Genomic DNA, 13668 nt, shown 5'->3' with positions numbered 1-13668 from the left:
AATACCAAATCATTATGTTGCATACCTGAAATTAGTGTCAATTATATCTCAATTAAAAATAAAAAAGTTATTAATGATTTCTGTTGTTCCCTTAGGGAGACAGTTGGGGTAAGGAGAAGCAGATAGGAGGGTTTTGGGTTTGTTTTTTTTTTTTTAAGATTTTATTTATTTGAGAGAAGAGACAGAAAGCACGAGCGGGGGAAGGGTAGAGCTGGAGGGAGAAGCAGACTCCCCGATGAGCAGACTCACTAGGCACCCCAAGTAGGAGGTACTTAAATGAGCATGCACGCACATATAATTTGCCAATAAACTGTCTGTATGGATTAGGGGGAAACCCATTAGAATATAATGATGACATCTCATTAGTAGCATTTTGATTTAAAAGGAGTAGGGAAAAAAAAAAAAAAGGAGTAGGGAAAGGTGGTGCTTCAGAAATTCTGGACACTTAATGCCCAAGTGGTTACAAAATGTTGAAAGAGAAGCCCTAAGGACACTGGACATTTAGGGGATAAAGAATAAACAGGTATTAAAAAAAATGGAGAACTGTGCCTGGGGTCCTAATCGCTGCATAAGCACACTGGCACTTATGACCACAAGAGCATAAATTATCACAATTAGAACTAGGATTCTAAGATTTGTTTGAAAGACTGTAAATGTTCCCTAATCATCCAGTTCAGTTTATTCTAGTATTCACTTATTTAAACTCTTAATTGATATCTGGTCTAGTTCCACTATGATCTTTGACATCTATAGTTTTTATAGGTATTGCATATTCGGTACAGATATACATGTTATAATGCTGTAAGTTTCACATGATTACTCTGGGAACCCAATAGTAAAAGTGGCTAAAGTTAAACAACAGAAGAAAGGAGAAACTGATTAAAGATAATTCAAGTTGTTGTCACCCTATTTTATAAAGATATTACATCACTTAGTATTTTTAAAAAAGAAAATCAATTCATTGATTGATATCCAAGTAACTTGCTCTCCAGCTAAAATGGCACTAACTAGGGGCACCTAGGTGGCTCAGTGGTTAGACATCTGCCTTTGGTTTAGGTCGTGATCATCCCAGGGTCCTGGGATCAAGTCCTAAATCAGGCTCTCCATGGGGAGCCTGCTTCTCCCTTTGCCTTTCTCTGTATCTCTCATGAATAAATAAATAAAATCTAAATAAAATAATAAATAAAATAAAATAAAACAAAGCAAAATAAAATAAATAAAATAAAATAAAAATGGCACTGACTACTACTATCATGAGATAACTAATCCTTTCCTCCTCTATTTACAAGTCATACTCTGCTACTTACCTTACTATGCAAAGTGGACTGTGCTAATTGATTATAAAGCTCACCTTTGACTAAGTTCCTCCAGATAGCGACCACTGAGAGACATGTTTACTTCTAAGGCTTTTATACGATTATTAAGTCTCATAAATACTGACTCCTTTTGGTTTGATCCATGTACAAGATTTCCATTACTGTATCCTAGATCTGTAGAATTTTGTAATTCAGCATAAAAGTCTGTAGCTGTCCTCTGTAGCCCTCTTAATAGGGCATCTTCTGGAGACTGTTCTTCTTCTCTTACTTCAGGTAATGAAGAAGAATCCATAATAGGAGTCAAAATTTGCTTTGGTGTGTCAGCTATGTTCATTTTGGCTTCCCCATCTTCACCGTCTGGCATAGTAGCTGTGTTTACAGGTGGCACTGTTGTTTCAGATAGCTTTGTGATGATGTGCATGGAGTTTATATCTTCTTTTACAGTATTATCCATTACTTCATTAAGTTTATTTGTTTCATAGATCACAGGTGGCTTCTCTATAGAAGTAAAACTCTCAGACTTTTTTTCTGTCTCATTATCAACTTCAACAGAACTCTCTTGAGGGATCACTTGAGATGGTGTAGGTCCTGTTTCATATATAATAGGCTCAGACACTTCTATTTTAGATAATGAATGGATTTCTGGAGTAACATCTAAGATAAGAGACTGAGAAAGAGTATGAGGATGGCTTGGTTCAAGTTCAATTGCATCTGCACTGTGATTAATCAAATCACCTTGGTTCATACTACTTAAGTCACCTAGATCGATAGTTTCAGCATCCTTTTCCTTTCTCTTACTGTCCAAATCTCCACTCGGAGGTTGCAATACTAAAACATCCACTGATTCAGCAGGAAGCAGTAATGGTGGTTGAGCCAACACAAGACGATCTTTTCCTTTACCCACAGCAGTTCTGCTACGTTGCCGATAAAGAGCAACTCTAACTGAACACCATTTATATACGTATTCTGAAAAACTAGAAATACAACAAATTGTGGTCAATTCACTGCAAAATATTTGTGTCTCTGACTCAAACCAGGGTGATGATTCATCCTCCTGTTCACCACTACCCAGAAGGGTCACTGTAGATGGACTTGCCTCCTCTTCTTCCTCTTGAACCAGTTGTACAATGGGACTCTCTTTTGGAGTATCTGGTGATGAGAGCTCTGTATCGTGTATGTGTCCTTCAGTGGTTATAAACCTAGAAATACACACAAATTTAATTAGAAATCTAAAGTTAAAATTATGCTAAAAAATCACTGTATCATACATTGAATAAAAGGAAGACTAGAAATATAGGAGAAACTGAAATGTTTTTTTTTGGATGAATTTTTCCCTTCAAGTCATTTTCACTATAAAAGCAAGTATTGTTCAGAAATGGTAATAGAAAGATCATCTATCAACTGATCAGCCAGATGACTCAAATCCCCCTATTTACTAAATCAAACTTGATTATTGTGGATTGCTTATATGTGGATTCTTAATACTTATGAATGCACTTTGTATTTGAGTATCATGCTTTCAAAAGATAGCTAGGTTTTTCAAAAAATTTTTCTGTGGATGATGTGAGGAATTCCAGGGTAGCATTACATACACACACACACACACACACACACACACAATTTTCTGCCATCCCTCTCTCCCCAAAATAATTTTAAAATCATCTGACCTAATTTTCTATTATTTAAGCCAAATATTTAACAACTTTTCATTAGAGTTGTCCTGGCTAATAATAAAGTGCCCTCATCTGTAATTTAATCCCATCTCTAGGATCTAGAGTATGTATGTAAGGCAGGAAAGTGTGGGGGGATGGAGCTGGTAAGAACAGTGCTATAAATTATAACATCTGTGGTTCATTCTAAGATAAATATAATAAATTTCCAGATGCAGCTCTTACAGCATAAAACATACAATCTGAAAAACTAATTTGAATACCAAAAAGAAACATCTCCATATATAATTTTCCTACTCTGAAAAATTACTAAGAATGCCAGGAAATGTCTTTGAATAAAGACTAATATCATAATAGCAAAGGTAGTAATAAAATAGTATCTAAAACCTAGACTTTCATCTTGTTGACAGTAAGTAAATGGGCAAAACTAAAACATAGACTAATAACATTTCTTACATCTTTATTGCTTACTATTTACAATATAAATTATGACAGTAAAAAGGAGCAGTGTCTGAAAGGGAGGGAGAAAAACTAATTGAGTTAATTTGGTACAAATTAAGTTGTATACCATCTATATATACCTCATCAGAGCTGTACTTTAAAAAACTCAAACCTGAGAAAAGAAAGTAAGTCATCTCTTCAAAGTAACTTTAACAGTGACACCCTATCATGTATTCTTCAATTTCAGTTTTCTTCTTCAAAGGACTGCCATAAAGTCATCAAAAAGAATTTAAAATAAATAAGAAACATAAATTAAAAAGTAAGCAATTAGATTAAAAAGTCTATTAAAATCAAACTAATAGAGGGACACCTAGGTGGCTCAGTAGTTAAGTGTCTGCCTTCAGCTCAGGGCATGATCCCGGGATCCTGGAATAAAGTTGGGCATCGGGCTCCCCATGGGGAGAGCCTGCTTCTCCCTCTGCCTATGTATCTGCCTCTCTCATGAATAAATAAAATCTTTTTTTTAAATTATAAGTAAATAAACTAAAACTAATAGAGAAAGGTAAAAACCACTACATTAGACTGATGTAGTATCTTTCAACCAATATTCTTATGTATACATGGGGGGAGTAAGTGTATATATGTGTATGTCGGTACATATATAAAGTGAAGTCAGTTTCCTTCAGTTTTGAAAAAGAAGACATAGTATGTGTTATTAACTGAAGAAGCATAGTTACAAAAATGGGACTAGCAATCACAGCTCCACGTAATTAGAAATACCACCCTATCCTAAATAGATTTCTTAGTACCTTCTAGGAATCTATGACATATAATGCTGTAGTCATTCAATAAAAAAGTATCTTTAGTCATTTTCTGAATTAACACAGAATACAAATTTGTCATTGTGCCCTTCAAAGCACAAAAATCTCAATTTTGAATTAGTATGTTATTTAGGAATTAACAACTTAAATTAACTGCAGCTTAAACCATACCCACTGCACCTTTCATGTATCCTATTCAATTATCTTATCCTGTTAAGCAGATTTCTTCTGAGAGAAAGGGCCTTCAAAATTTTACAGAGTATAATGAAATACACATAAACTTATAGTAACTATACCCAATTATCCAGTCTATGTGCTTATCTGTTATAGATAAGGGGTAGAGGTGTCAAAAAACCTTAATCATCTCTGGTAGGAAGACTAAAAAAAAATGAGGGTGTTTTACGTTAGCTATATGACAGGCATTTCTGCCCATAGTTGCCCACTGCAACCTGGGAAAAGACCTCAATCTAATTCAGTTTAAGAAACTGAACAGAGTAAGAGTTTGCTGAGAGACAAACACATAATTTAAGAATCACTGCTCTAGGTATTTCAGGCACCCTTTATAGCTTTTGAGGCACAGCACAGGTATTCAATCAATGCTTTTAAATTTGAACTTAATGAAAGCAAGCTTTTAAAATTTGTCCTCAAACCTATTCCTGCAGAATTAGGCCAATTATTTGCAATAAGAAAAAGATTCAGTGTTGTGAATAATAAAGGTAATATATAATATCAAAACAACAGATGTCTGGTCTGGAGTGAAGTGTATTCCTGGTGCCAAAAAGCAATTCAGAGATATTTTAAGTGGCTGTGGAATGCCTGCCTTATGATTCAGAGCTTTCTATAATCATTTCACACACAAATCTCAAGTACCTTTCTATGTACTAGTACACTTAGCTCTCCATTTTAACAGAACTCTAATATCACAATATAACTTACTCAGGTGATGGAACAGGAGTTGAAACAGGAGCTAAGTCAGGCATTTTAGGTGCAGCTGTGGCAGTGGCATTCTCAGATATACTTTTATTTCCTATTTTAAGAAAGATACCCATGTTGAGTTTAATTTTAAAAAGCTATACCATGAAGATATTTCACTATAACAAATAAAGAACTTTAGTTTCTGAGGGAGAAAAAGTAAAACAGGTTTGCTACTGAAGACTTTATTTTCTTCCAACAAAGTTCTTTTAGCAAGAAATGATAATACAAAGTCAGAACTACAAATAATGCATATTCTTTCTCAACTTCTCAGATAAAGCAAGTAAAATGACTATAAATTTTGTGTAATCTTACATGATTAGCATGCCTTCTAGACATCTAAAGGAGTAACTAAAGAGAATGAGAAGAAATGTATGGGTCATTTTAAGTTTGCACTTGAAACTAAGTATTTTCTAAGAATGAAAAAGGCAAGATGGTTTCTTCTTGCTATTAATACTTTTATTTGGCATTCTGTAGGGGAAAAAAAATCACTTTCTAAATTGAGTAATTATTTGATAAATAAAATCATGCATATAGTATCCTTAGAGCATCAAAGAGATAAGGGATAGAATTATTACTTCTACAACAGGAAGAGTCAAAAAACAACTTCATGAATTTTATATAGACAGGATCCTATTATAAGAGAGAACTTGTGAAATTCAAATAAACAATGGGTAACAGAAGATTGGTAAGTCCCTTTGTATCATTTCTATATTTCTAAATGAAAAATCAAATTGTTTGGCTTATTAATTAATTTTCCTAACTAGAATGACCCCTGGAGTATCAGATATTTAAAAGACCCATAAAATGATTAGGTACCTTCTGTCAGGTCTTCAGTTTTTGCTCCCAGAATATTAGCGGCAATATTCACCATATTTAGAATGGCATCTAAAACAAAATTCAATCAGAAAAAAAATACTAATACACCTAAAAATTCTTATATAGCTTAATATCAGATAGTCAAAAAACCATTTATAATGGTCTTTTTGCATCTTTTTGGACTAATTACCTTTTTCTTCATCTTACTATGTAAGTCCAATCTAGGACACAAATTTCAGCCAAAAAGTATAAAACATAAATCTGAATTTTTATGTTCAGAAGGAATTTAAAACTTAATTATACTTTTTTGGTAAAGCTTCCCAAACCTTTTGCCAAAACACTAATTTCAGCATATTACAAAATTCAAGTAAAATTCAACATATAGCCCATGTTGGGGCAGAGAGAGAAAAATGTGACAACCAAAATTAGTATTTTACAGAAAAGCTTGTCTTTCTTTAAAAAGTTTCTACAGTTTAAAACAAAAAAAAAAGCATGAAGAACAGGCAATTTTTATATGTGTAAATAAAATGGGAAGATTATTATCCAAAGGAGAGCAGAAAAATTTTATTTTCAACTAGGAACATATATTATCTGTTGATAATATAGTTAAATCCCAAGTTAATATTGCATAGAATCAGATTTCTTTGATAATTTTTAATGATGTTTAATGGATAATACATTAAACAGACTCTTTTGTGAATTGGGTGGGTATGGACATGGGCAGATTAAGTCAATGTCATAAAACTCTCAGTGTTGTAGGTAAAGCAATCTGTATACCCAGGAATTCTATCTTTCTTTCTAAAGAGGGTTTTTGAATGATGAATAAAGTGAAACCCTTAATATCTGAATAAATAGCCAAAGATCTGAATAAATCTGATTATGATACATGAGTACCACAAAATACCTAACTTCATGAAAAGCTGGTGCTAAGAACAGGTGGTTTCCTTCTATAATGTAATTTTAACAGAAGTTAATTTCCATCTCCAATCTAATCTCTAAAATTCTACTAGAAGTTAATTCACCTGTTATCAGGTATTTATCCTATTAAAATATTAGTATCTGGCAAGGGCTACTTAATTAAGCCTCATCAGTTTGGTTTCCTTTCCTAAGAGATACATAGTATGGTTTTCATCACTTTCAGTGAAAATCATAGATGTGAAAAGTAGGAAAGGCTCAAAGGGAGGAAAGCTAACACCCTATCTAGAAAATTGAGAAGAAGCCAAGCACTGTCACCTGGAGCTAGCCCTGTAGATATATGTTTTATGGTAAGAGAAAGCAGTAAGAAATCTTAGTTTAAAATGATAACTGGTAGTCATAAATTTAAATCTTTACAAAGTACAGGAATGGTACTTTGTTCCAATCATTTTGGTATAACACACAAAAGCTTTGTACTTGTTTGTATATATCTAGGATTTTACATCAATCTTTGCCCTTCCTTTGACCAGACAAACTAGAAAACAAAGAAGCAGTGTTGATTCTTAAGCTAACACATGAGATAAAAACAGGAATGGAAACACAGTATTTCCTCACAAACCAAGGTAAAGCAGCAATGAAAATTCGGTTATTTCTCCATAAACCCACTTTTAACGTCAGCCAATTTTGCAACAGTAGAAAAAAATTGCAAATCAGATATCTGGTTAGGGGTTAATATCCAAAATACATTAAGAACTTATACCACTCAATGGCAAAAAATTAAAAATCCAATTAAAACACTGGCAGAGGATCTGAAGTAGGCCTTTTTCCAAAGAAAACATACAGATGGCCAACAGACACATGAAAAGATGTTCAACATCACTGATTATGAAGGAATACAAATCAAAACTACAATGAGTTATCACCTCACACCTGCCAGAATGGCTAAAATCAACAATACAAAAAACAACAGACTTCAAGAGGATGTGGAGAAAGGGGAACCCTCTTGAACTCTTGGTGGGAATGCAAATTGGTGCAGCTACTCTGGAAAACAGTACAAAGGTTCCTCAAAAAGTTAAAAATAGCACTATCCCACGATCCAGTATCCACACTACTGAGTATTTATCCCCAAAATACAAAAACACTACACCAAGGGGATACACACACCCTGATGTTTTTATAGCAGCATTATCTACAATAGCCAAATTATGAAAACAGCCCAAGTGTCCATCAACTGATGAATGGTAAGAAAAAGGACTATATATACACAGTGGAATATTACTCAGCCATAAAAAATGAAATCGTGCCAATCACAATGACATGGATATTGTAATGCTAAGTGAAATAAGTCAGTCAGAGAAAGAAATATTATATGACCTCATTCCTATGTGGAATTTAAGAAACAAAACAAATGAGCAAAGGGGGGAAAAAAAGAGAAAAGTAGGCAAACCACCAGACTTAATTATGGAGAACAACTGATGGCTACCCGAGTGGAGGGAAAAGGTAAAATAGGTGATGGAGATTAAGAAGTGCACTTGCTGTGATGAGCACCAGATGTTATATGAAAGTGTTCAATTACTATCTTGTACATCTGAAACTATTATCACCCTGTATCTTACCTGGAATTTAAATAAAAACTTAAAAAAAACAGGAATGGAAACACCTTTTTTTCTCACAAACCAAGATAAAGTAGCAATGGAAACACTTTTATTTCCTCATAAATCCACTTTTAATGTCAACCAATATTACAATAATATATGATCTTCTACTTAGCCTGCAAGCTAAAGTTCAGTCAAAGCTGACTACTTCACAGAATCCAAATTCTGGAATCAAATCTATACTCAAAAGTCCTTTGTACTTCAAAGGGCAATCTTACCTCAGATAATAAATTTTTTGACATTCAAATTTTGGGGCATTTACTGCTAAAGAATTCAAGAAGAACACATCTATCAATCTGTGTAAAGAAAACAGCTTTAAAGTCTTATTTTTTAACCTAAAGAAGATTAACATCATCCATCATTGAAAAATACTAACTATCATAATTTCAGGGGGATACTTGGTAACAAAAGCAAAATTTGGCAAATTTCTACATTCTCGGCCCATCTAAAAATAATTTTGCTCTGTTCACAGAACACTGCCAAATGTAGTCTCATTTTGTCTTTTGAGTGAAAGCAGCTTTGTGAATATTCTATTCTGACCATTCCCAATTTGCATCCAAGCACATGATACCTTGTCAAAATCATAATGTGGCCACTAAAAAACTGTCTGAATAGACTAAGGTAATAATTTGCAACATAGCACCAAACTAGGTATCTGTCCTTTAATTTCTCCCAGATTAGCCAACTCCTTTATCTTAGAGCAGGGCACTATTCATCCAATCTCATTCTTTTAGGAATGAATTCTCCCCAAGGACCATCAACATGTTATACTCAGTCTCCAGTACACTATGACTCTTTGATAAGGAAAACAAACTACTTATGCTACAATATAACAGGACAAAGCAACAAAATAATGATTTCCTCCCATGTGTATTTAGATCCCTCTGCTGCATGCCCACCTGCATTCTCATTTCTCCTTCTAGGTCTTTAAAATACATACATTCATAAAAAAATACTTTGATATAAAAGAACACAAAAACTATTTTGTCTTAAACATATACACAGAAACCTGGCCTTTAAGCGAGTCTAGAAAAAATGCAGACCGTATTTAGGAGTAAAGGCAGACCTGCTAGAATACCAAAAGTAGAAAGTGGTTTGGAAAATCCACATGACAAAGCACAAGGAAAGCAGAGTGATATGAAGAATTTTTGTTGATGTACAATAGTTAAATGTTTTGGTTAAAGAATGTAAATAAAAGAATCAAGCAGAAGAGCTGCCATAACTAGCATATACACAAAGTCAAGAATGCTGCTTTTTCTAACATAATAGTTTCTCCCTTTTTAGTATGGTAGTTAAGAAAATTATATAATGTCAAGAATGTCCAAATATATAGTATGTATATCTCTGAAAACCAAGTGCCAATAGAAGCAATGTACCCTGGTGACATTTATTTCCTGTAACTACTAAATGCTCAATACCAATAGGAAAAAAAGGAGTTTCCATTAAGATTAAAGCCACAGGAAAAAGGGGGGGGGGGAGGAGTGCCTGGGTGGCTCAGTCAGTTAAGTGTTCAACCCCTGATTCTGGCTCAGGTCATGATCTCAGCGTTCTGAGATCCAGCCCCTTGTTGGGCTCTGTGCTGGTCATGGAGTCTGCTTAAGATTCTCCCTCTCCCTCTGCCTCTGCTTTAAAAAAAAAAAAAAGATTAAAGCCACAGAATTCTGTTTTGGAGCTACTATGTAAATTTTAAAAGTTAATCAGTTTCAAAATTGGCCAATTTCAAGCTAATTCATAGTATGATGATGCTAGTCAAATTCAGTTATTTCAATGCCAGAGATTACCTCTTTGGCCTGATTCTACTGTTATTTACTCCTTAAATGTTATACCACCAGGTGGTAGCAAAGCCAGGCTCAGAAATAGTCCCACTCTTCACAGAAAACTAGAGGAATAAGTGTAGAAGATAGCTGTGCTAGGTCATGTCTATAGCCTTTATGACACCAAAGTCTTATCACTACCAGCTACGATTGCCTTTTTTCTGAAACTTCAAGAGATAGGGGTCTTTTTAAACCCAGTTTTCTATGTTTAGGCTTTGCTGACACCCTCCCACCCTCCCTTCCTCTCACTAAACAAATTCTTTCAGTATTAGAACAATGAAAGGTAAATAGACTACGTTTTCAGAGATCCACAAAAAGAAAAAATGTTACCAAGAAACACATTTTTGAGGAAAAGGATCCCAAAAGTTGGATATAAAGAAGATTCTTTATCTCATTAAATCAAATAATATCTTGGTCAGAGAAGTGATTGCAAATAGAGAAATGTCCTCCATTGAGATATAAACTGGGTTTTGTTTAGGAGTTAATCCCTTAAGAATATAGAAAAAGAAATCAAGAATATCAACAGGATTTTCCTTTATCTAAAACTATGGTAAGCTATTACTTCCCTAAGGTTCCCCTTCCTCTCCAAGTAACTATCAGAAGCTAGAGATCTTTCAGTTTGGGACTATGTTTTGATTCCATAAAATAAGAATGCTTCTAGACAGCTAATACAACATCATTGAGCTATGATGATTACTATGTACCACAGAATTTTTAATACAGATTTAAGGACATGAACAATAATATTAACATCCAGAGAGATAAAACAGAATCAGGTTTTCACTCCTAAAAGATTCTATCCCATAGCAGTGAATGAACCACCTATTTTTAATACTATCATCAATACTAATTACTTAAATAAAACTAATTAATACTATCATCAATAATACTATCACGAACTAGATAGCTAAGAATGCTACTTAAAAGTAGTCACTAATAAATAGAAAGTCAGTTGACCAGCAATAGAGTGAAACAAAGTATATTGAGCTAATATCCAACAAAGTTAAATATTACATAAAAGGGTTCCTCTTATACAGGAATTTTTATCATTCTTCTTCCTATGCTTTAAAAAGTCCACCGAAGGCTACATTTTTCTATGGAGAGCAAAAGTGGAAAAAGGGAACAGAAAAAAGAAAAGATGAAAAAAAACCAGAAACAACTCCCAGCTCCATATATTGCACCTATACTATACTAAATACTACCTAAGTAGATATACTACTGGCTGAGTATCCTAAAAAGGTATAAAGACAATTTATACCAGGAGATTGAGATTCAAGCAACTCAACTCACGAGAAGCAACAAAGGAAAATCACAAGAAATTAGCCATTGATTTTACTAAGCTTTACTTTTATTATATTCACTTGTTAATCTCCAATTAAAAATAAAACTCCTTTCACGATTTTATATTCTTTAGTAATAACCAAAAATAACAACCATTAAAATATACCTACCTGAATTATAACAGTAAAATAAAGTGTCAGTTGGTCTTTCCAAGAGTCTCCTTAAGCCAGCCTATCACTAGGTTTAGATAATAGGCTGGCATGACAAAAAATAAACTACTAGTATCTTAGTCATTATTTCTTTAGTTTACAAAGAATATATTATTATTACTATTACTGTTATTGCTTGAGAATCATTATTATTATGGATAACAGCCTTTATAGTCTGTAATTAAATAAGAAACTAACTACATTAACAAATCAACAAATCATTGTTTGCTGGGATTTCACTGATGCATACTACCTCTGAACTACCATTCGAACTTCTTTCCCATCCAGTAGGACTACCCAGATACTTCTATTGATATGGTTTAGAACCTCTGATAATTCTTTTCCCAAGTAAATTAATAACCCATTCTTCCAAGGAATTTGCTTAAAAATATAAGAACTTAGGGTAGAAGAACAAACTTGTGCTTGCACTTTTTCCTCTCTTCTTTTCATCTAATCTTTCTAGTCTTATTCCTATGGAAATACATTTCAAAGCCACTATCTTTGATTTCAACTTCAGTTCAATACTGGGAGTAGGAGCTTCCTAAACTATATACCACAACAAAATATCCACATATGTCAGGGAAAAAAAAGTTGGGAAATACTTTAATCATGTCTAGGAAAATCCCCAAATACTCACTTGTAGCAGAACCAAGAAGATTTTTTGAGGATTTATCCTCTCCAGTATTATAATCCAGTGGATAATCTATTTAAAGAGAAAATGAAGGTAATTACACTAAGAACTATCTCCAATAATATGTTTAAAAGCTCAAATTATGTCCTGTCAAAGTCAGCTATTTAAAGCATATTTTATAATAAATATTCACTATACATCTAAAATATGTTCACAAATCGAAAATAAGATTCAGAAACCATTTGTCAAACAGATATTGTAAACCAAGGAAAATAATTCCACTGCTTACCAAAATTTTAATCACATTTATTAAGACTTTATTAAGCTTTCCATCTACTTTACCAACCCCTAGTAAATGTTTTCATTTCACTTATAGGAAAATTAAGGAAGGGAAAAATTCAATTTTTCAGGCTATGATTTAAAATCTCTTAAAACAAGAATTGATAGAGTAGTAATTGAGGGTGACATAAAACCTTCTCCTACCCCTACAGACTAATATTAGACTTTAAAAAACAAAAAAATACATATAATAGTCATTTCTCTTAAAGTCACTTACCATAGTCCTCATCAAATAATTCTTGACGTTCTGACTGATACTGGGAATCAGCAATCTCTTCATATTCTTCAACCATGCTAGTGCCAAATACCCTATTAACAACAATTTCATTAAAGACTTTAAAACAAAACAGAGTTGTTAAGACTCATCTCTTCATAATAAATGACAAAATACATTAACTTTGGTTATTTTTTTGAGAGCCATTAGCTTCTGGACTCCAAAACAATGACCGTTTCTTACACTGTAGTCACCCACCCACTGTTTCCATTAAAATTGTAATCTATTTAAGGCATTTAAAAATGTGATGGCCAGTTTTAATATTAGTCTAAGAATTTTCCATATATTATTATCATAGCAAAACAGCAAGCAAACTAAACCAGATACATATAATGGTTATTTTTTTCTTAAAGCAAATTCTTACATTTTTCTAAAATGGATTCAAGAACAAGGTTTTAACAGCTTCTATTTCTATAATATTAACTTCACATAACAGAAAATCATTTCCTCACTTTAAATATACTGGGACTTTTGTGTATCTTTTTTTTTTTTTTTTTTAAATAAGTCACTC

General features: G+C 33.2%; 1 protein-coding gene across 1 annotated transcript in view; it reads right to left on the bottom strand.

Moving 5' to 3' along the window:
* SUCO (SUN domain containing ossification factor) overlaps positions 1-13668 on the bottom strand; it is a 116316-nt gene that overhangs the window by 16156 nt on the left and 86492 nt on the right. The window contains exons 18-22 of the mRNA XM_055319020.1: positions 13101-13192; positions 12551-12616; positions 6040-6108; positions 5185-5275; positions 1352-2515 (exon numbers count right to left, since the gene is read on the bottom strand). Coding sequence (XP_055174995.1) covers positions 1352-2515; positions 5185-5275; positions 6040-6108; positions 12551-12616; positions 13101-13192 — 1482 coding nt within the window. The remainder of the gene's footprint in view (positions 1-1351; positions 2516-5184; positions 5276-6039; positions 6109-12550; positions 12617-13100; positions 13193-13668) is intronic.

This window comes from Nyctereutes procyonoides, unplaced genomic scaffold (assembly GCF_905146905.1).
Source record: "Nyctereutes procyonoides isolate TBG_1078 unplaced genomic scaffold, NYPRO_anot_genome, whole genome shotgun sequence".
Classification (NCBI taxonomy): domain Eukaryota; kingdom Metazoa; phylum Chordata; class Mammalia; order Carnivora; family Canidae; genus Nyctereutes; species Nyctereutes procyonoides.
The sequence above is the reverse complement of the archived record's forward strand: the minus strand, read 5'-3'. Positions and strand labels throughout refer to the sequence as shown.